Source organism: Anomaloglossus baeobatrachus, chromosome 5 (genome assembly GCF_048569485.1).
Source record: "Anomaloglossus baeobatrachus isolate aAnoBae1 chromosome 5, aAnoBae1.hap1, whole genome shotgun sequence".
Classification (NCBI taxonomy): Eukaryota; Metazoa; Chordata; class Amphibia; order Anura; family Aromobatidae; genus Anomaloglossus; species Anomaloglossus baeobatrachus.
The window spans coordinates 378,488,148-378,512,930 of NC_134357.1; the positions used below are offsets into that span (position 1 = coordinate 378,488,148).

Consider the following 24,783-nt stretch of genomic DNA (forward strand, 5'->3'; position numbering starts at 1 on the left):
GTTGTTTTTTTAGCTTTAGATTTTATCATTCCCTGACTTCCTGTGAATGACATGATTTGTATGTCAAAAACACGCCAAAATGCATAAATATGCACAATAAAACATACATTTTAAGAGAGAAAAAAATAATAAAGGTCTATTGTTAAAAAATGACGCTGTATGTTTTGTGTATAATATTTTCCTTTTAGATCCCAGCAAACGTCTGGCTGCAAAAATAACAAAAAAAATAAATAAACATAAAAAACATTTTTTTCAAAAAATGCTGTGTGTTAAAGGGGTTTTCTGGGACTTTTTAACCTATACATAGGACAGGTTATCCTAATGAGATTGGTGGGGGTCTCACCTCCTTCATCTCACTGACTAGCTGAAATCTGCTGCATCAGCAGACGAATATAAAGGCTGCATGTCTTTCCATTTTTTTTCTGGGTTTTTTCAAAGCTAGTTCATGTGACTGGTAGATAAATAGCAGTATTTGTCACAAGTCACTAGGCAATGTGGCAGCTATAGCTGCCCAATACATCAATTACATCCCGCAATTGACACAGCAGATTGTTGGTGTCGGGGGTTGGACCCCCACTGTTCTCAAATTGACAACAGTAGGTGCGGTAAGTAATTATCATGGACAGCCCCTTTAAGGCCCTACTTTACAAATAGATGCAATCATTAGTTATTACTGGATGCAAATCAGATATTTGAAAACCCCTACCCTATACTAGCTGGAAACCACATGTGTTTCCATTGTAGAGTATACCCATGGTGTAACTACAACAGGAGCAGGGGATGCAATCACACCTGGGCCCCAGGGCCTAGGGAGGCCAAAAAGTCCCTTTTTTCTACATGAAAGGACCAACAATATCAAAGAATTGCAAAAATTGGGGACCCCATTGGAACTCTAACATTGGGAGCTATGAGCTTCAAGTTATGCCGCTAGGTATGACATGTACATCTGTTCAACTAATTGTAAAATGGCCAATAGTTGATGAATTAGAATTAGAGATGAGCGAACCGGTCCCGGTTCGGCTCGAGGCGGTTCGCCGAACGGGGGGTCTGGCTCGAGTTCGGCTCGTCGAACGTTCGACGAACCGAACTCGAGCCCATAGGAAACAATGGCAGGCAATCACAAACACAGTAAAACACCTAGAAAACACCCTCAAAGGTGTCCAAAAGGTGACAAACAACTCACAACACAACACAAACACATGGGAAAGTGACAAGGACATGTACTCATGCGAAAACAAAACAGCTGGACAAGGAAAAAGAGGAGGACACACAGATATAGGCATGGCACGCCCTTCTAAAGTCATGTAAAACACCGCAAGGTGACTCCAAGCGGAGTCTCCCTTTTTTCCAAAAATTGGGCCCCACACACCCACCCCTTCAGTGGCAGCAGTTGTGCCCCAGTTGTACACTTCACAGCTAGATTTGCATCAAGCACATTCAAAAATACGCCATTCTTATCCGTCCCCAGGATGACACCGGGGTAGGTAGCAAAGTCTTTCCTGATCCCAGCTCTGTTCATCTTGGCTTCTTTTAAAAACACAGCAAGCAAGGGTTACTCCAAGCGGAGTCTCCCTTTTTTCCAAAAATTGGGCCCCACACACACCCACCCCTTCAGTGGCAGCACTTGGGCCCCAGTTGTACACTTCACAGCTAGATTTGCATCAAGCACATTCAAAAATACGCTATTCTTAACCGTCCCCAGGATGACACCGGGGTAGGTAGCAAAGTCTTTCCTGATCCCAGCTCTGTTCATCTTGGCTTCTTTTAAAAACACAGCAAGCAAGGGTTACTCCAAGCGGAGTCTCCCTTTTTTCCAAAAATTGGGCCACACAGACACCCACCCCATCAGTGGCAGCACTTGGGCCCTAGTTGCAAACAGGATGTTTTGATTTGCATCAAGCACATTCAAAAATACGCTATTCTTAGCCGTCCACAGGATGACACCGGGGTAGGTAGCAAAGTCTTTCCTGATCCCAGCTCTGTTCATCTTGGCTTCTTTTAAAAACACAGCAAGCAAGGGTTACTCCAAGCGGAGTCTCCCTTTTTTCCAAAAATTGGGCCACACAGACACCCACCCCATCAGTGGCAGCACTTGGGCCCTAGTTGCAAACAGGATGTTTTGATTTGCATCAAGCACATTCAAAAATACGCTATTCTTAGCCGTCCCCAGGATGACACCGGGGTAGGTAGCAAAGTCTTTGCTGACCCATGACTTGTTCATCTTGGCTTCTTTTAAAAACAATGTAAGCAAGGGTTACTCCAAGCGGAGTCTCCCTTTTTTCCAAAAATTGGGCCACACAGACACCCACCCCATCAGTGGCAGCACTTGGGCCCTAGTTGCAAACAGGATGTTTTGATTTGCATCAAGCACATTCAAAAATACGCTATTCTTAGCCGTCCCCAGGATGACACCGGGGTAGGTAGCAAAGTCTTTGCTGACCCATGACTTGTTCATCTTGGCTTCTTTTAAAAACAATGTAAGCAAGGGTTACTCCAAGCGGAGTCTCCCTTTTTTCCAAAAATTGGGCCACACAGACACCCACCCCATCAGTGGCAGCACTTGGGCCCTAGTTGCAAACAGGATGTTTTGATTTGCATCAAGCACATTCAAAAATACGCTATTCTTAGCCGTCCACAGGATGACACCGGGGTAGGTAGCAAAGTCTTTCCTGATCCCAGCTCTGTTCATCTTGGCTTCTTTTAAAAACACAGCAAGCAAGGGTTACTCCAAGCGGAGTCTCCCTTTTTTCCAAAAATTGGGCCACACAGACACCCACCCCATCAGTGGCAGCACTTGGGCCCTAGTTGCAAACAGGATGTTTTGATTTGCATCAAGCACATTCAAAAATACGCTATTCTTAGCCGTCCCCAGGATGACACCGGGGTAGGTAGCAAAGTCTTTGCTGACCCATGACTTGTTCATCTTGGCTTCTTTTAAAAACAATGTAAGCAAGGGTTACTCCAAGCGGAGTCTCCCTTTTTTCCAAAAATTGGGCCACACAGACACCCACCCCATCAGTGGCAGCACTTGGGCCCTAGTTGCAAACAGGATGTTTTGATTTGCATCAAGCACATTCAAAAATACGCTATTCTTAGCCGTCCCCAGGATGACACTGGGGTAGGTAGCAAAGTCTTTGCTGACCCATGACTTGTTCATCTTGGCTTCTTTTAAAAACAATGTAAGCAAGGGTTACTCCAAGCGGAGTCTCCCTTTTTTCCAAAAATTGGGCCACACAGACACCCACCCCATCAGTGGCAGCACTTGGGCCCTAGTTGCAAACAGGATGTTTTGATTTGCATCAAGCACATTCAAAAATACGCTATTCTTAGCCGTCCCCAGGATGACACCGGGGTAGGTAGCAAAGTCTTTGCTGACCCATGACTTGTTCATCTTGGCTTCTTTTAAAAACAATGTAAGCAAGGGTTACTCCAAGCGGAGTCTCCCTTTTTTCCAAAAATTGGGCCACACAGACACCCACCCCATCAGTGGCAGCACTTGGGCCCTAGTTGCAAACAGGATGTTTTGATTTGCATCAAGCACATTCAAAAATACGCTATTCTTAGCCGTCCCCAGGATGACACTGGGGTAGGTAGCAAAGTCTTTGCTGACCCATGACTTGTTCATCTTGGCTTCTTTTAAAAACAATGTAAGCAAGGGTTACTCCAAGCGGAGTCTCCCTTTTTTCCAAAAATTGGGCCACACAGACACCCACCCCATCAGTGGCAGCACTTGGGCCCTAGTTGCAAACAGGATGTTTTGATTTGCATCAAGCACATTCAAAAATACGCTATTCTTAGCCGTCCCCAGGATGACACCGGGGTAGGTAGCAAAGTCTTTCCTGATCCCAGCTCTGTTCATCTTGGCTTCTTTTAAAAACACAGCAAGCAAGGGTTACTCCAAGCGGAGTCTCCCTTTTTTCCAAAAATTGGGCCACACAGACACCCACCCCATCAGTGGCAGCACTTGGGCCCTAGTTGCAAACAGGATGTTTTGATTTGCATCAAGCACATTCAAAAATACGCTATTCTTAGCCGTCCACAGGATGACACCGGGGTAGGTAGCAAAGTCTTTCCTGATCCCAGCTCTGTTCATCTTGGCTTCTTTTAAAAACACAGCAAGCAAGGGTTACTCCAAGCGGAGTCTCCCTTTTTTCCAAAAATTGGGCCACACAGACACCCACCCCATCAGTGGCAGCACTTGGGCCCTAGTTGCAAACAGGATGTTTTGATTTGCATCAAGCACATTCCAAATCCACAAGCATTTACTCTCCCCAGGATGACACAGGGGTAGTAAATTCCTTCTGGATCCATGACTTGTTCATTTTGATGAACGTCAGTCTGTCCACATTGTCACTGGACAGACGCGTGCGCTTATCTGTCAGCACACACCCAGCAGCACTGAATACACGTTCAGAGACAACGCTGGCAGCTGGACACGACAAAATCTCCAAGGCGTAAGTTGCGAGCTCTGGCCATTTTTGTAGGTTTGAAGCCCAAAAGGAGCAAGGCTCCAGTTGCACAGTCATGGCATCGATGTTCATTTGGAGATACTCCTGTATCATCCTCTCCAGCCGTTGACTATGTGTCAGACTTGTTGTCTCTGGTGGCCTTGCAAAAGAGGGTCTAAAAAAATTATGAAAAGATTCCATAAAATTGCTGTTACCGGCACCAGAAAAGGTCCTACTGGTACGGGTAGACTGTTGAAGATGACGAGACCGTCCCATGTTTGTCAAGTTACAACTGGGAGATTCACTCCCTGCACCTGCACGGTTGTTTGGTGGAAAAGCCGAGCTAAGATCTAGTAACAGCTTCTGCTGATACTCCTGCATACGTGCGTCCCTTTCTATGGCTGGAATTATGTCACAAAATTTGGACTTGTACCGGGGATCTAATAGTGTGGCAATCCAGTAGTCATCATCACTTCTAATTTTGACAATACGACTGTCATGTTGGAGGTAGTGCAACAAAAAGGCACTCATGTGTCTTGCGCAGCCATGCGGACCAAGTCCATGCTGTGTTTGTGGCATAGAGGTGCTACCCGTTCTTTCTTCCTCTGACATCTGACCCCAACCTCTTTCAACTGAAATTTGACCAAGGTCTCCCTCATCCGCTGAGTCTTCCATGTCCATGGACAGTTCGTCCTCCATTTCTTCATGTTCTCCTGCACCTTGCTCAACATTTCGCCTGCTACTATGCGCCCTTGTCGATCCCTGTCCCCCATGGTCCCATGCCTGCTGCGTTGGTGATGATGAACGTCTGGACCTTGGTGATGTTGTTGTCCCTTGCGCATATGAATCCTCCTGTAGTTCCTCCCCTTCATGTTGTCCCACCCCCTGACTCCGAATAGTGTTTAGCGTGTGCTCCAGCATGTAAATGACTGGAATCGTCATGCTGATAATGGCATTGTCAGCGCTAAACATATTCGTCGCCATGTCGAAACTGTGCAGAAGGGTGCATAGGTCCTTGATCTGAGACCACTCCATCAGGGTGATCTGCCCCACCTCTGCATCTCGTTGGCCCAGGCTATACGTCATGACGTATTGCACCAGGGCTCTGCGGTGCTGCCACAGTCGCTGTAACATGTGGAGAGTTGAATTCCAGCGTGTCGCCACATCGCATTTCAGGCGATGAACCGGCAGGCCGAAAGACTTCTGGAGCGATGCAAGTCGCTCTGCTGCGGCGCTTGAACGGCGGAAGTGAGCTGACAGTTTTCGTGCCCTGTTCAGAAGGCCATCTAGGCCGGGATAGTGTGTTAAAAATTGCTGCACGACAAGGTTCAACACGTGAGCCATACAAGGTACGTGTGTCACCTTGCCCAGGCGAAGTGCCGCACCCAGGTTTGCAGCATTGTCGCACACGGCCTTACCAGGCTGCAGTTTGAGTGGAGACAACCATTTATTAAACTCGGACCGCAAAGCTGACCACAACTCCTCAGCTGTGTGACTCTTATTACCAAGACATGTCAAGCTAAAGACCGCCTGATGCCGTTGCGCTCTGCTGCCAGCATAGTAATGAGGGGTGCGTGATTCCTTCTGCGCAGTGAGAACGCTGGTGGCCTGACCAGGCAGGCTTGGGGCGGAGGTGGAGGACCCAGATGAGGTGGAGGATGCAGAAGCAGTGGCGGAACTTGGACAGACAGAGGATTGACACACAAGTCGTGGGGACGGCAAGACTTGTGCAGCAGACCCTTCACCATCTATCACCATAGTTACCCAGTGCCCAGTCAGCGACATGTAACGTCCCTGTCCATGCTTACTGGTCCAAGTATCGGTGGTGAAATGCACCCGTTCACACACAGAGTTTCTCAAGGAAGCGGTGATGTTGTGTGCGACATGCTGGTGTAGCGCGGGCACACCTTTCTTAGAGAAGTAGTGGCGACTAGGCATCTGGTACTGGGGCACAGCGACAGACATAAGGTCTCTAAAATCCTGTGTGTCCACTAGGCGGAAAGGCAGCATTTCGGTAGCCAACAGCTTACAGAGGGATAGAGTCAACCTCTTAGCTTTGTCATGGGTCGGAGGAAGTGGCCTTTTATTTGACCACATCTGAGGGACAGAGATCTGGCTGCTGTGTGTAGACGGTGTTGAGTAGGGTGTCCCTGGAAAAATGCAGGTTTGTGAGGAAAGTGCAGGCGGAGACATGATGTTGCCTTCATCCAACGTTGGTGCTATCGATGTCTGAGAGAGCTGTACACACTCACTTGTTTCCCCTTCCAAACCAACTGACGACCTTACAAGCAAACTGCCTGTTGCGGTTACAGTGGTGGAAGTTTTGCGTGGAAAAACAGGTGTGGCAGCTGTCCCCACAGTCCTAGAAGATGAAGAGCGCGCGGATGCAGTGGAAGGGGCGGGCGGTGGATGGTTCGCTCCGCTAGGCCGCATTGCAGCACGGTGAGCTTCCCACCGGGACTTATGATATTTATTCATGTGACGATTCATGGAAGAAGTTGTCAAACTGCTGAGCTTTTGACCTCTACTAAGAGAATCATGACAAATGTTACATATCACATGAGTTGGGCGATCTTTTTCGATGTGAAAAAAGGACCAGGCTAGGCAAGGCTTAGAGGCCATGCGACCTGTTGATCCACCCCGAATAATGCTCATAGGCAGAGTGGTGGCTGAGGATGCAGTTGTAGACGTGCTACCAGTGCTCCGACTCTGTCCAGGAAGGCGCAAGGTAACTTCGTCGTCGGTTGCATCCTCCTCCACCGCCTCTGTTGACCTCCTCGAGTGCCTGACTGGGGGTTGACAGTAGGTGGGATCTAGAACGTCATCATCAATTGTTGTGTTTGCACTCCCCTCCCCCTCAGACCGAGCCTCTTCTTGCCCTGACGGAATATTTAAGTTGTCATCCCAATCGGGTATCTGCGTCTCATCTTCATCAGTATGTTCCTCATTGTCTATAACCACAGGTGTTACAGTTTGTGACAAAGGGTCAACATTATGCTCAGAAACTTGGTCCTCACGGCCTGAATCTGAGTCACAAAGGTTCTGGGCATCACTGCAGACCATTTCCTGTTCTGTACTCACTGTAGCTTGGGAGCAGACCTCTGATTCCCAGGCTATAGTGTGACTGAACAGCTCTGCAGACTCAGCCATCTCAGTTCCACCATACTGTGCAGGGCTGATGGAGACTTCAGAGCTGGGAGAAATCAAGTGTGATTGGGATGACAACTCAGAGGACTGGTGTTTTTTGGATGCGGTACTTGAAGTGGCTGAGAGGGCACTTGTTGGACCACTTGAGATCCATTCAAGCATTTTCCTTTTTTGCCCATCATCTACCTTTCTTCCTGTTGTTCGTGTCCGTAAAAAAGGGAGCACATCGGATTGTCCACGGTAAGTAGTAGACATCTTACTTTTGCTGGTAGATGGTCTATCTTCAGCAGATGATAATGGAGCTTTGCCACCTTCCCCACGGACAAAACCTTTTTTGCCTTTTCCACCACGCCTCTTCCCCTTTCCACCAGCATCTGTCATTTTGCCACTCATGTTGATTGCGACAAGATTGTGGACTGAAAATGTGGTAGTAAAAATTGAGAGGTGGTGAAGATTGCAGTGGTGGTCTAGCTTTATTAACAGCAGAATAATAAAGAATAAATATCCCTGACAATGCAACTTAGTTATAATTAGTTGGAGTGTGCAACGCAGGCAGACGTGCTGCAAATGTCTTTGCACTAGTGGGACTATAGCAAAGTCCAATAGCCACGTATAGGATGCCACTAGGTACACTGAGTGTTTGCTAGTATAATGGCTTGGTTAGAATGAGTTGTAGTGTGCAACGCAGGCAGACGCGCTCTGCAAATGTCTTTGCACTAGTGGGACTATAGCAAAGTCCAATAGCCACGTATAGGATGCCACTAGGTACACTGAGTGTTTGCTAGTATAATGGCTTGGTTAGAATGAGTTGTAGTGTGCAACGCAGGCAGACGCGCTCTGCAAATGTCTTTGCACTAGTGGGACTATAGCAAAGTCCAATAGCCACGTATAGGATGCCACTAGGTACACTGAGTGTTTGCTAGTATAATGGCTTGGTTAGAATGAGTTGTAGTGTGCAACGCAGGCAGACGCGCTCTGCAAATGTCTTTGCACTAGTGGGACTATAGCAAAGTCCAATAGCCACGTATAGGATGCCACTAGGTACACTGAGTGTTTGCTAGTATAATGGCTTGGTTAGAATGAGTTGTAGTGTGCAACGCAGGCAGACGCGCTCTGCAAATGTCTTTGCACTAGTGGGACTATAGCAAAGTCCAATAGCCACGTATAGGATGCCACTAGGTACACTGAGTGTTTGCTAGTATAATGGCTTGGTTAGAATGAGTTGTAGTGTGCAACGCAGGCAGACGCGCTCTGCAAATGTCTTTGCACTAGTGGGACTATAGCAAAGTCCAATAGCCACGTATAGGATGCCACTAGGTACACTGAGTGTTTGCTAGTATAATGGCTTGGTTAGAATGAGTTGTAGTGTGCAACGCAGGCAGACGCGCTCTGCAAATGTCTTTGCACTAGTGGGACTATAGCAAAGTCCAATAGCCACGTATAGGATGCCACTAGGTACACTGAGTGTTTGCTAGTATAATGGCTTGGTTAGAATGAGTTGTAGTGTGCAACGCAGGCAGACGCGCTCTGCAAATGTCTTTGCACTAGTGGGACTATAGCAAAGTCCAATAGCCACGTATAGGATGCCACTAGGTACACTGAGTGTTTGCTAGTATAATGGCTTGGTTAGAATGAGTTGTAGTGTGCAACGCAGGCAGACGCGCTCTGCAAATGTCTTTGCACTAGTGGGACTATAGCAAAGTCCAATAGCCACGTATAGGATGCCACTAGGTACACTGAGTGTTTGCTAGTATAATGGCTTGGTTAGAATGAGTTGTAGTGTGCAACGCAGGCAGACGCGCTCTGCAAATGTCTTTGCACTAGTGGGACTATAGCAAAGTCCAATAGCCACGTATAGGATGCCACTAGGTACACTGAGTGTTTGCTAGTATAATGGCTTGGTTAGAATGAGTTGTAGTGTGCAACGCAGGCAGACGCGCTCTGCAAATGTCTTTGCACTAGTGGGACTATAGCAAAGTCCAATAGCCACGTATAGGATGCCACTAGGTACACTGAGTGTTTGCTAGTATAATGGCTTGGTTAGAATGAGTTGTAGTGTGCAACGCAGGCAGACGCGCTCTGCAAATGTCTTTGCACTAGTGGGACTATAGCAAAGTCCAATAGCCACGTATAGGATGCCACTAGGTACACTGAGTGTTTGCTAGTATAATGGCTTGGTTAGAATGAGTTGTAGTGTGCAACGCAGGCAGACGCGCTCTGCAAATGTCTTTGCACTAGTGGGACTATAGCAAAGTCCAATAGCCACGTATAGGATGCCACTAGGTACACTGAGTGTTTGCTAGTATAATGGCTTGGTTAGAATGAGTTGTAGTGTGCAACGCAGGCAGACGCGCTCTGCAAATGTCTTTGCACTAGTGGGACTATAGCAAAGTCCAATAGCCACGTATAGGATGCCACTAGGTACACTGAGTGTTTGCTAGTATAATGGCTTGGTTAGAATGAGTTGTAGTGTGCAACGCAGGCAGACGCGCTCTGCAAATGTCTTTGCACTAGTGGGACTATAGCAAAGTCCAATAGCCACGTATAGGATGCCACTAGGTACACTGAGTGTTTGCTAGTATAATGGCTTGGTTAGAATGAGTTGTAGTGTGCAACGCAGGCAGACGCGCTCTGCAAATGTCTTTGCACTAGTGGGACTATAGCAAAGTCCAATAGCCACGTATAGGATGCCACTAGGTACACTGAGTGTTTGCTAGTATAATGGCTTAGTTATCAGTTGGAGTGTGCAGAGGACAAGAGGGTACAGTGGCAGGATTGTGGTGCTCTGGGTAGAGGAATGGAAGCCTGCCTTTCTATTCCCTCCTAATGGTGAAATGCAGGTAGGAAATCCCTGACCTGGGCTACACAGACGCTGTTGCTGTTTGCAGGACCTGTCACCTATGGCTCTCTGACCCTGCCGGTTTGAGCCCTTAAAAGGACTGCTATAAAGTGCTCTCCCTAAGCTGTCTAACGCTGTGTATGCAGCGCATACAGCTGTATCGGCTATAGGACTCAGGAGGACGGAGCTGCGACACTGATGTCTGACACCAAAGACGCAGAAGGCAGATAATGGCGTCCGTGAAGAAAATGTCCGGTTTTATAATGCAGGGACATGTGACATGCAGATCCTATCACACATGCCGTTGCTTCTCTGGCTCAAAGTCCACTTAGGTGTGTGTGTGTCTGTGATTGGCTGACATGCTGGCCCGCCCCACAAGACGCGCGCGCTTAGGGAAGGAAGACAAGAAAAAAAAAAAAAAAAAATGGCGATCGCCATTATAGAAACAGCAGTGATCTGAAGGCGCTGTTCACGCACACTATACACTGAAATGTGATAATAGTTTGATTCACAGAGTGACTTACACTATTACAGCAGAAACCAAGCTATGATTTAGCTGTTTTTTGGCTGCTAGAACCGTTCTCGAACGTTTCTAGAACTACCGAGCTTTTGCAAAAAGCTCGAGTTCTAGTTCGATCTAGAACATGCCCCAAAATCACTCGAGCCGCGAACTGGAGAACCACGAACCACGAACCGCGCTCAACTCTAATTAGAATGGAACTGGGAAGTTCATGATTTCTGAGTTCTTGCCTCGAATAATCTCTGATCTCCTCCTGTGTAAACTGATACATTTAACTTTTGACCTTGGAAGCAGGCAAAAGCATAGACTTTATTGTGCAGTGTATTGCCTCATATGTGATACTGGGTCATGTGTATCATATGTGATGCAGCATCCGTATTAGTCACATGTTGTTGCATATATTGAATTAGTTTATTCAGTATGCCTAAAATAACATTATTAGGTTTCTCTAAATGGTGGAAAGTTTGTCAGACAGCTAACCTCAGACCTCAATGTAATCATGTGTTATGTTTTATTAAGACATTGTCAGTTCATAGCTAGCATAGTGACCATCTATAAACCCGCTAATCAAAAATGTCATCTTATAATAGATGGGCTGTATGCATACAACCAGACATTCAATACTTTGCAAAGATAATTTTACCAAATTCCAAATTACCAGAGGACCCCATAGGAACAAACCATCTGTCAGTGTCCATCTGAACTACCTGGAATTGGAAATGGATCCATTATGATAATCAAGACATTGTGATAAACTAAAGCCAATATGATAGAGGGGGCAGATCTATATAGTGAGGCAATCCTTCTGTATCAGTAACAATGTTTAATTATTGTCCATTACACAAAATACATCTTTAGAATATAGTTGCAAGCTCCTCATAAACATTAGATGAATATCACATGACTTAAAGGGGTAGTCTCATTTTCTTAAAGGGAATCTGTCAGCAGATTTTTGCTATGTAATCTGAGGGCAGCATGAGATATGGGCTGAGACACTGATTTCAGCGATATATCACTTATTAAGCTGAATGATTTCATTTCAATACAGTTTTTATCAGCAGATTAGCACTGCAGGACTAGCTGACACTTGCATCCTGGTCCAACCATGCCCCCAACACTGATTAGCAACTTACTGTCAATATACAGTCTACATAGAAAGCTGCTAATCAGGTGTGTGTGAGTGGGGATAGCTGTCTGAACAGTGCTACATCTACTGCAGAGAAAACTGTCACAAATGCTGCACCCAGTAAACTAAGTGATACATCGTTGGAATCAGGGTCTCTTTCCCCACAATATGGCGCTGTCAAATAAGATAGCAAAAACCTGCTGACAGGTTCCCTTTAAAGAGTAATATTACAAAGTGTTTGTACAACACAGGAGTCTTCATGAAAATCCTCTCCTTTCTAAGGAACAGAGGGAGTTTTAATGTTTTATTGCACTGCTCCTAGCTTTGTTTTATGGCCACCTATACAGCTTGTAGGTGCAGCTCTGGCCCTGCCTAAATCTAGCCAGTGTCATTGCCCCTGTGCTCCTCCGATGCTGCAGAGGCAAAGATACCTCTGCTTGCAGCGTGGTAGAGGGCTCCTGAAGATTGACAGTTCAGGCCAGTAGGATGGTCACGCCACTGGTTAGTCTTCAGGAGCTCACCACACCTTAGCAAGTATGACATCAGGAAGCAGAGGAGCGGTTTGCCTCTGAAGGATGAAGATTAGATAATCCCTTCAACAATCTAAAGGTACCGTCACACTAAGCGACGCTCCAGCGATCCCACCAGTGATCTGACCTGGCAGGGATCGCTGGAGCATCGCTACATGGTCGCTGGTGAGCTGTCACAAAGGCAGATCTCCACAGAGATCAGCCACCAGCCACCAGCGACCCGTGTAATGATGCTGTGCTTCATTTTTCAAATCTGTCCTTGTTGCTCATAGCAACCAATCAGAGTTCGGCTTTCATTTACTAAACAGCTCTGGTAAATTGAAAGCCCACACACGCCTACAGCGGGTGAAATATGTATTGAACACTTCACCACTTTTCTAAGTAAATATATTTCTAAAGGTGGTGCTGACATGTATTTCTCACCAGATGTTGGTAACAACCCATCCAATCCTCACAGGCAATGAAATCAAGCCATAGATGTCCATAAAAGGTTGTGTGGTAATGTGAAATGACACAGGGAAAAAGTATTGAACACATGAAGAAAGAAAGGTGCAAAACTCATGGCACCGGCTGAATTCTAGATTTCAGTAAGTAATTAGAAATCAATCCTGCTACTTAGTGTGAGGTGCAAAAACCCATGGAAAGTCAAGACACCAGCTGAAATATATTAGCAATCCTGATACTTATTGAAAATTATCAGCTGGTTCAACTGATGGCCTATAAAAAAATGTCTCAATACCAAGGTGCCACACAAGAAACATCTCATGATTGGTAAAACCAGTGAGCTGTCTCAAGATTTATGCAGTCTTATTGTTGCAAAACATACTGATGGCATTGGGTACAGCAAAGAAATCAAACCAGAGATGTCCATAATGTCCATTGGTGGATAAGACTGGGCTCTTATTGGCCATGGTACACATCGGGTTACTAAGCAAAGCGCTTTGCTTATAGTTACCCGATGTGTACCTTGGATACGTGTGCAGGGAGCCGGCTTCTAAAAGCTGCGGATGCTGGTAACCAAGGTAAATATCGGGTAACCAAGCAGAGCGCTTTGCTTGGTTACCCGATATTTACATTGGTTACCAGCGTCTGCAGAAGACGGCTCCCTGCTCCCTCCACATTCAGAACGTTGCTCTCTCGTTGTCACACACAGCGATGTGTGCTTCACAGCGGGAGAGCAACAACCAAAAAATGGTCCAGGACATTCAGCAACAACCAACGACCTCACAGCAGGGGCCAGGTTGTTGCTGGATGTCACACATGCTAGCAAGATCGCTGTTGCGTCACAAAAAACGTGACTCAGCAGCGGTGTTGCTAGCGATGTCGCTTAGTCAGATGTGGCCTTTACTGTAAAGCTACCCATATATCTTAACTATTTGCAAGCTGACAACTATTCCTTCTGACCTCTCCATGCACAGGCATATTCGAGTTTGGCAGCGCTCACATCAGCGGTATTTTGCCTCAAAGCCAGATCCATTACAAATGTGTTTCAGTTCCATTAATTTCCAATGGAATCGCGGCAAGATGCGGTCACATGCGGTTGTGTATGATGCACGCAACCACGTGACCGCATCTTGCCCCGATTCCATTGGAAATGAATGGAACTGAAACGCATTTGTAACGAATCCGGTTTTGCGACAGAATACCACTGATGTGAGGTGAGCCTTAGCTGACATACTTGCATAAGCTGCTTCCAGAAATCTCCATTGGCTGCTGACATATACTGGGAAAATCTTGCCAGGCCCCCATTTACAAAAGTCATGTGCCAGGCCTGCTGAAATCAGTGAGTCTGGCTAATTCCGACCTAATAAGTGTAGCCACTACATGTCATTGAACTCCTGCACGTGACCTATTATTATCAGATTCTGCTCCTGTGACTCATTTACACTTCATTGTTTATGCTGAAACTAGTGACTTTCCCTGCAGGTGTCTGAATCATGTTTACCTATGTGACGTCACAAACTGGTAGTACATGCATCTGCTTCATGTGACCGCTGCTTAACTGCGTATGATCATCATCTGCTATGATTTATATTTATTTTCCAAAGCAAAATAGATTTCAAGTCAGTCTAACTTTCCAGTTTGAGATTGGTATCAAGCCTGTTTTAAAAAGCCGCAATACGACTGCACTGTAATGCTCTCCGGCCACCTGCTGCCGCTGCCTTCACGGACAACAGCTTATTAGTGGGGGTGCGGGATGTCGGACCCCGGCCGATCAGACATTGATGACCTATCCTGAGGATAGACCATCAATGTAAAAGTAGTGGACAACCTCTTTAAGAACACACCCTTCTCAATAATCTTTCAGTGAAATAACTCTATGAACAAACAAAATGTTCTTGGCGGTGCATCGTCCTGCGTGAACAGGGCTCAGGATACGATTCCACTTGCGCATATCTTCCAATGCAAGATCATCAGAAGTGACATGCAAATGATCCTCTACTGCGAGAGTCAGCTGAGGGTCATGCGACTGTGATCTGATCTTGTGATCGTATCACTGCTGCGGAGAAAAGGGAGGGAACATTTTCTCCCTATCTCGATCGCTGTCTGTCTCTGTGTACATTGCATGACATGCCAGTGTAGTGCAATGTTTCACACGCTCCCATAGACTTTTATGGGGTGCGTGAGCCGAGAATCGCTGCCAAACGCAGCATGCTACGATTAATTTTTCGATATGGCATGAGAAATCATTCACAGATGGACACTGCCCCATTGTTTTGCACTCTGATGTTTTACTGGATTGCACTCGACCGTGCAAAACGCAAGTGGAACCGTACCCTCACTTGCAGCCTATGTGCACTGCGTGATATATTACGGATCTCTCTGTGCACATCGTTTACTGTGGTCTGCCTGTGTAAACAGGTCATTAAATCAACTCCGATCGATAAATGTGTACAGATTGGCGGTTGTTTGGTGGATCAGTGGTTAACACTGCAGTCTTGCAGCTATAGGGTCCTGGGTTCAAATCCCAGCAAGGACAACATATGCAAGGAGTTAGTATGTTTCTCTTTGTTTGTATGGGTTTTCTCCAGTTTCCTCCCACACTCCAAAGACATAATGATAGTGAATGTAGATTGTGAGCCCCAATGGGGACAATGTTGCTGATGTATTTAAAGTGCTGTGGAATATGTTGGCGCTATATAAAGATTATTATTTATTGTTACCAGTCAGTCCATGTACACAGACCCTAAAGTGTGCATGTTTGGCTTGAGAATGTATTTATTTTAACTCCGGAGTAAGCCATTGTTAGACACCTTTATGAGCTGTTGCAAACCAAAGTATCCAGTTTGTTGGAATCTCACTGCCACTGAGAGCATCATATGTGATATGTTAATGACCCTCAGCTCAGGCCGTGCTGCCAGTGTCGTTATACTGTGATCCAATCCTGAGGAGAGGGCGGGTACAGCGAAGGAAAGGGAGGGATTAATCTCCCCATCTCCTCCATTGTTAGCTGATACGATTATCGCACTACACTCGGGTGTCATCCGAGTGCAGTCCGATGTTTCACTCGCACCCATAGACTTGTATGGGTACAAGTGACACATCTCACGCTGAGAATCGTAGCATGTTGCGACTTTTCTCTCATCCAGAATCTGGATGAGAGAAAAGCTAACCATCTGCTCTCCCTCATTGAATAACATTGCTCAGAGCGCAATGCAAGATTTTCTCGCATAGCACTCATCCGATTCATACCCTCGTGTGAGTGTACGCTAATGTAACCTATTCTCTGGATCTAAAGCCCTAATTAGTGAGAAGTTCTGGTAAAAAAAACCCTCTTTACCTGGGACAAAGGCATATATTTCTGCACCTTTCCTTCCTGTATCTTATCAGCCATGTGTTGGGAGTGGGACCATTCCCAGTTTTAATGAAGTAATGACAGGGTTATTCACTTATCTCTCATATTGGGAAATCATGTAGAATTATTCATTTAAATAACTATGTATGTGCTGAGTGGATGAGGCCACAGGATATAGCCTCACCCTGGAAACAAAGTGCGGCCGTGTGTATGAAGAAATGCTGGCTGAGTTATACAGCAACACAAAAATACAGTTTAAAGGAAACTGCCCGTATTCTGCTATCATGTTATAGAAGCAGGACCAGCTGAATGGATTTATATGTCATGTTGTAACTCATATTTTATTTCTTTAAATCCCTACTGTTCCTTCACTCAAGGGTCTAGTTGGTGGGATTATCAGTGTTTAATAGATTTCCCTGTGAGCATATACATATAGAGACAGCTGTCTATTACTGCTAAAAGCATTCACTACACCTCTGAGCTAAGAATGAGCAGGGATTTACAGGAATATCAAACAAGTTAGGGCTCGCTCACACGTCCGTAGATTATCTTTTCCAAGAGAATCAGGCCAATTATGCAAGTGACACTCTGATCAAACTGATCAGAGTGTTGTCTCGCATGGCAGAATCGTATCACAGGTGCGGAGAACTTAATTTCTATATTTTCTCCAAAAATTGGACTACACCTGGATGTCATCCGAGTGCAGTCTGATGTATTGCATACGCCCATAGACTTGTATGGGTGCACACCGTCCGATAAACGCGACCAATCGTAGCATGCTGCGATTTTTTTACTCATGCCAAATCAACATGAGAAAAAAGGGCCAGTCGCCACTGCCCCATAGCATAATATTGGTCAGAGGGCAGTGCAATAAAACAGCGGATAGCGCTTCTGTGGGTTATATGCTCGTGTGAGCTCAGCCTTTACACTGACTCTTATCCCAAAAACTATATAGCAATCTGATCAGCTCCCCCAGCCATCATGCATCTAATTTAACTGCTTGTGTGACATGACATGTTCCCTTTAAACTGTTTACTATTAGTGATGGGCGAAAGTAAAACATTCAGGTTTGGATTGTTGGTACGGAGTACCTAGTAATGAACCTAATGCAGGTCAATGGGAAACCTGAGCATTTTTCTTGAAGATTTACCAGAGAAATGCTCGGGTTCCCCACTGACTTGCAGTAGGTTCGTTATTTGTGACGAATACTGGAATAGTACTAGGTATTCGGTACGAATAATATGTGTCATGATTCTGATGAGTGGTGCTCTGCTCTCTTGCAGAGCCTGTTCTGGGCCTCATATTTTCCTCCAGTGAATTTGTTGTTCACGATCTAAAGGGCCATTTACGCGCTGTGACATTGCTAACAATATATCGTCGGGGTCTTGGTGTTTGCGACGCACATTTGGTGCCGTTAGCGGCATCGCAGCGTGAGACAGGCTGGAGCGACCTTAAACGATCGCAAAAGAGACAGAAATCGTTGGTATATGAGAGGTCGTTCATTTACCAAAACTCGTTGTCTCGTATGTAGTGAGGTAGTTCCTTGTTCCTGCGGCATCACACATCGCTTTGTGTGACACCGCAGGAGCGACGATCATCTCCTTACCTCCGTCCACTGGCAATGAGGAAGAAAGGAGGTGGGCAGGATGTTACGTCACGCTCATCTCCGCCCCTCTTCTGCTATTGGACGGCTGCCATGTGACGCCGCATGAACCGCCCCCTTAGAAAGGAGGCGGATTGCCAGCCAGAGCGACGTCGCAGGGAAGGTAAGTCCGTGTGACAGATCTTAGCAATGTCGTGCGCCATGGGCAGCGATTTGCCCGTGACGCACAACCGACAGCGGCGGGTACGCTCGATAGCGATATCAATACCGATATCGCAGCGTGTAAAGTACCCTTAGGTCCTGTGTGGTGTGGGAGGGGTCTGTGCTTTGAAGCCTTGTTCCGGTGTATTGCTTGCTTTATTCGGGAGCCAGTCCACCCAGAACGCCGCCAGTGATAGTTCCTGTGTTGCAGTGCACATCTCTGGTTCCCATAAGTGACTGGCCTGATCTTGTCCCGCTTCCTAGTTCCTCGTACCCTGTTCCATTTCCTCCCATACTGCGCCTTGACTACCTGCCTTTCTGAACTACGGCCAGTTCTTGACCCCAACTCTTCTCTCTCCCATGTACCTGACTTGTCCTCTTGACTACCGACCTCTCAGCTTGTATTCTGACCGCGGCTCCACTCTCTGTCTGGTACTCTACATGACTTCTTGGTTCTCTGACTCTCGGCTCGCACACTGACTTCGACTTCTCTCTCTCCCTCTGCTACTGACGTAATCTCCTGGCTCCTGACCCCTGGCTTGTTCGACTGCCCTGCAGAGCTCCTCCACTAGGGTATCTAGTGAATCCTAGTGGTCAAGCATCTGATTACTCCTGGGTGCTCAGCATCACAACACGAACCCAAATATTTTACTATTCACTCCTAACTATTTACTCTGTTCACTTTATATATACAAAAGTCCTAAACACAGTGTGATGTGTGCCAACAGTAATTTAGACGGTTGTGCAGGTGATGAAGGTAATTAGCAGAATTCTTTGTTCCTCATCAATTCCTTTTATCATATTTTATTCTAGCTAGTGTTTGCGTCTGGTAACAATATTGATATTTTGATGCGACATCTTTGCAAGTCCTGTGACTTAGCTTTGGTCACATTTGTATGTGGATGTCTGTTTGGGTAAGGACTGATGCACCTAGGCAACACTATTCTAAAACACAATGCATTCTTTATCACTGTTGTAGAAATATATAAACTCACAACAATATTGAACACATTCACTTCCCGGGAAGTACCGGTATACACTGGAAGAATACAAAGTTTACTGCATGTGTCACTTGGGACATGATGTCTGATCTGCAAAGTAGCAGGGTCTGAGCAGATTGTTTATGTAGGTGTGTGGGAGAAGAGTCCGTATTTTATTAATTTATATATTTAGGAGTCCAGTGGGCAGACCCTTTATGACATGTGCATGCAAATAGCTGTCGATCACTGAGTAGGACCGCCCACTGGACTTCTAAGCATAGAAGGAGCAGCTTAGAAGACTAATGAAACATGAGAGATATGACATCTCCACACAGGATCATAGAAATTTGCTTACATCCTTCCTCTCTATAACCTTAACCCTACTTCCTACAAAATAGAACAAGTACAATATGACTTGGTCCCTTTAATATTGCTATACATACCCTATTAGATTTTTATTAATGATTTCATTGGAACCAACTGACTATTTAATATGTATGGGGTCTCATGAATTTACCGCAATGACAGATTTCGGTAAAGAGAACAATGTCATAATTGGATTTCAGTATGCCCATTCCTTTTGTTTTTATAGGAGATAAGCCATAACATATTCTAATTACAGCTATTTGCATTGTATGGCCATCTTTGGACGTTTCTCCCTCCCTACATTAACCCTTTGCATGCTTCTCATCTATATATCCTTCCACTCACACATATTAGGTTTAAAATTCCCTCTTTTTAAAAAAAATGAAAACAAATTAAAAAAAGGTTTACTTGCAACAACACAGATTGGCTAAGGGTGGCTTTACATGCTAATGATGGCGAGCGTGATAGCACTCGCCCCTATCATTATGCCGATATGTGAAGATCGCTGCTGTAGCGAACATTATCGCTACGGCAGCGGCACACACACTTACCTGCTCGGTGACATCGCTGTGACCGGCGAACCGCCTCCTTTCTAAGGGGGCGGTTCACTCGGCGTCACAGCGACCTCACTAAGCGGCCACCCAATCAAAGCGGAAGGGCGGAGATGAGCGGGACGAACATCCCGCCCACCTTCTTCCTTCTTCATTGCTGGCGTGTGGCAGATAAGGAGAGGTTCCTCATTCCTGCAGTGTCACACATAGCGATGTGTGCTGCCGCAGGGACGAGGATCAACTTCGCCCAAGCAACAGCAGCGATAATTGGGAGAGGACCCCCATGTCAACGAGGAGCGATTTTAGACGTTTTTGCAACGATCCAAAATCGCTCCTAGGAGTCACACACAATGAGATCGCTACAGCGGCCGGATGTGCGTCACAAAATCCGTGACCCCAACGAGATCGCTGTAGCGATCTCGTAGCGTGTAAAGCCCGCTTAAGGCCCCCTTCATATGTACGTGTTTCTGGTATGTGTAGCATCCATTTTTTTCATGGATAGAACACGTATACATTATAACCTATGGTGATCTTCACGTTTGTGTTTTCACATGGACCAAGTGTCCTTGTGAGCTACATGGAGACACATCCGATTCTTACTGGCTGCTTGGCTGACAAGGGCCAATGCAAGTCTATGAGTCAGTGAAAAACATGTACAGCAGACGGATGACATCCATGTAAAGTCCGTGTGCTGTATGTGCTTAACATTGAAAAGTATAGAGGAAGCTTTGACATTTAATTCTTTATCCATACCAGAAAACACATAACTTCCTACTGTTTTTTCAAGTACATGTTTGGTATGCACGTGCTAAGAGACTTTAAGGGATGGGAGCACAGTAGTGTAAATAGTGCTTATTACTACCTATAGCTTTACAGAAACCAAAAATAGGCAGCCCTAATCCAACAGATGTCTGTGTCGTACTAAAGGCCCCTTTACACACTGAGACTTTCTAGTGATCCCACTAGCGATCCCAACCTGGCCGGGATCGCTACAAAGTCTCTGGTGAGCTGTCAAACAGGAAGACCTGGCCAACGACGCAACAGCGATCCGGACCTGCAGAGCGACCTAGCTAGTCATTGGTGACGTTGTAAAGCAGCTTTTTGAAAGGGAAGTCGCTAACGAAGTCGCTGTAAAGTCCCCTTTACACACTGAGACTTTGCTGCACAGCGGGAAACAAAGGACCAAAGAATGGTCCTGAACGATTTGTAGCGATCACAACTTCACAGCAGGGGCCAGGTCGCTGATGTGTTTCACACACTGCAATGTCGCTGGGGAGGTCGCTATAACGTCACAAAACCGGTGACGTTACGATGTCGTTTGCGATGTTGCAGTGTGTAAAGCCACCTTTAAACCACCTTAAAAATAACACCTAATAGTTACTGACACATCTAAAAGGAGATAAAGGCAGATATTTTCATTATGTCATTTGTAGTCTATCTTCATAGGTTAATTTACATTTGCTATAGCAATTCCCTATTAAATTTGGCACTTATACCACATTATCTCCTTATCATGAAAGAGAATCTTAAAGAACTAATGGTCATTGGGAATTTTCTTTCCATAAAATCATAGCTCTGATTTGTGATGGGATCAAGGCATATTTATCTAGAACGGATTCAGAGAAACCTATTTCTAGGAAAAGGTATAATATCAAGAGGGAGGAAAGGGTTAACCGCGCTGCCATGGAAATGATGAGGCGATGAATACAAGGGTTAATCTTCGTGATGCACATCAGTGTTTTTTGATTCCTGATGAAGACTCTGAAACACGTAGAAAAATAAAAATCACGAAGATTAACCCTTGAATTCTTCTCCTGATCATTTCCATGGCAACGCGGTTAACCCTTTCCTCCCTCTTGATATTATCCAGTATTTGCTGGGTACGCGGCAGCCTAGGTGGTTCATACTATACTTTATCGGCAGTTGTGACCTTCACAACTCCCCGAGGTGAGTGCTTCCAAGCCTTTTTTTTCCCTACTCCATTGGGATAAGACACCATTTACGCCTTTTGTCTCCTCAAGATTCTTTTCTAGGAAAAGGTATAATAATAATATTCCTGCCAAACAAATATCCATATCACAGTACTTGGGCATCAGGGGATCAGGGTAAATACTGGTGAGGGCTTAATTCTGTGTTTTTTTATGGACAGAACACATATTATACTCTATTATAGTATATGGGGCTGTTCACGCATCCATGTATTTTTACAGGCCGGGTGGTCTGCACTAAGAGATGTCCGCTTTTGATCCAAGTCTCAGATCAAACTCACCAAAGCAAGCCTATGAGCCTATGGGAAAATCGGACAGCACTCTGAAGCCATCTGTGTCCTGTCTGATTTTTATGTACTGGTTGATACGAGAAGCCTGAGAAACCTTCATCAGTCTAATTTTTTTTCAAAACTGATGAAAATGTGAAAATGTGAACAAACTCTTATGGTAAAAACTGATAAAACTCTGATGGCACTGATCAAAAACACTGATGAAACTCAGAAAATAAATTGTGTACCAAACAAAATCACTGACGTCTGAATATGGTCTAATTCTTACCTTTTTTCTAGTGTATTACAAATGTATAAAATATTTTTTGAGGAGGAAAAAAATAACTTACCGATTTTGCTTTACTAATGAGGGATCTGATCAGGTCTTTGATTGCGTTATTACGCTGTTTTTGGAAGATAACTTGCACTTCTGTTCCTTTATTGCGAGTGGGAAGGGGAATATCTGGCCATCCCAACTCCAGATTAGGTGCCTCGATATCAGACATCATAGGAAAGTAGGTGCCAGATGTCAGCTCAGAAGGACAGCCGTCTGGAAATCCACCACCACTGCCATCTCCATCCTTTTCAAACAACACATCCTCCAATTTACTGATATTTGTACTACTGCAGATATAATCAATGTCCAAGCTGGATAGAAAGGGCAACTCTTTTTCATCACCGAGTGCCTGTAGATATGCCTTCTCTCCTTGTTCCACCAAAGCATCTGTGGCCAGGCGTGCAGACTCGTTGTAATTTAGAACCAAAGATGAACTTTGTCTCCAAGGGTTCTTAAGTTCTTCTACTCTGCTTTTCAGTTGTCCAACAGTCCTCACTCCTCTCCTCATTTCAGGATTAAGCATCACTGCTGGAATATCAGTAGGCTTCCTCTGATGAATGGTGGAAGCTCGACTTGCGAGTTTCAAGGTTTTTTCGTCTTGTTTGTATACCAATCAGCTGACAGTATTGCTTTTATACTTGTCACTTGTAATGAGTTTCACTATGTATCTACATGATCTCTCCCACTCCACAAGACTTCCTCATACTTTTGCAATCTGCCAGTAACTAGTAACTTAGTTTTGAGATCTTCCAGCTAAATGTTGCCCAACCCCCAGCGCAGCTACCTGTTTGTTGAGTTTTTTTTAAACCTACTCCGCTAATGACTGTTGAAGTAGTTACTATCCAACTTGTTCCAGCAGGCTACAGATAAGGCTTCCTGACAACCATGTGCTATTTTATTGGACAATGCTATGCTGACTAAATGGTTCCTTCTATTGTTCCCCAGCACTCTGTAATAGCAGGACTGATATATACTGTATATATATATATATATATATATATATATATATATATATATATATATATATATATATATATATATATATAAATCTCTCTAAGCTTTATAGTTTGAAAAGTAGGCAGCATTTATATATTTCAGTTACTTCTATTATTTTATTAAATTATTGCAGAATTGGTCAGACATATTTGTAAAAGAGTTATTCCAGTAGGATTTTAGTACGGTCTCAGCTGTCAGCTCTACTTCTAGATAGTGCTCAACTATCACTAGCAATCCTATAGAAAATGGAGCAGCAATGCGGATCTCCCCAATTCTGAGGATCGATGAGGGTCTCAGCCGTCAGGCCCGTATTGATCTATTAGTTGTCACCTAGATTACGGTGATGCCACTTTTAGTAGAGATCAATGACAAGTTTCATCTTCCTACAGAGCATTCATCCATCAAGTCGCCATGGCTCGAGTTCGAGGTGAAGGCAGTTAAAAGAAAAAAAGAAAGGTTCCTAAAGTAAGTAGCAGCATGAATTAGACAAGCACATAACTTTAAAAAAGTTTTAAATATAAACTTTGAAGAAAAAAAACAACAACTTTTGACTCTATAGCAACATGTTCCAAGGCTCCCAACGATTGCTGAAGCCGAGGGAAGAATTCAGTTTATCCTTGGGGCATGAGCAGAGTGGATATGTGGCTAGGACCCCTTTCCTCACCTACTTCCTGTGTTTGTATGCGTGTGCGTGTGTCTGTATGTGTGTGTATATAATATATATATATATATATATATATATATATAATATATACATATATATATATATATATATATATATTATATATATAGCAGTAACATTACTGAATGTGTATTCTCTCCCATCAGTGGCTATTTGAGGCTCACAATGGGCTCTGTGCAAATGAATTCATTATTGTTCCTTTTAGCAATTGTATATTTTATATTTAGTACATTTAGAGTTAAGGATGGGATTGTATCCAGTCCTATTGCAGCAGGAAATTCTTTCACAAAGTTTTCTTGTAGTGTGAGCTAAATATACAACAGGAAACTCTTTCCTTTCCTGGTGATTTGTTACACTTTACCTTCTCTGATACATTGTTGAAAATAATATAAACATATACCCTG

General features: G+C 44.8%; 1 protein-coding gene across 1 annotated transcript in view; it reads right to left on the reverse strand.

The window, feature by feature from the left end:
* FAM83C (family with sequence similarity 83 member C) overlaps nt 1-23,436 on the reverse strand; it is a 42,045-nt gene extending 18,609 nt beyond the window's left edge. The window contains exon 1 of the mRNA XM_075347635.1: nt 22,715-23,436. Coding sequence (XP_075203750.1) covers nt 22,715-23,224 — 510 coding nt within the window. The 5' untranslated portion in view covers nt 23,225-23,436. The remainder of the gene's footprint in view (nt 1-22,714) is intronic.
* Between the last annotated feature and the right edge of the window lie 1,347 nt (nt 23,437-24,783).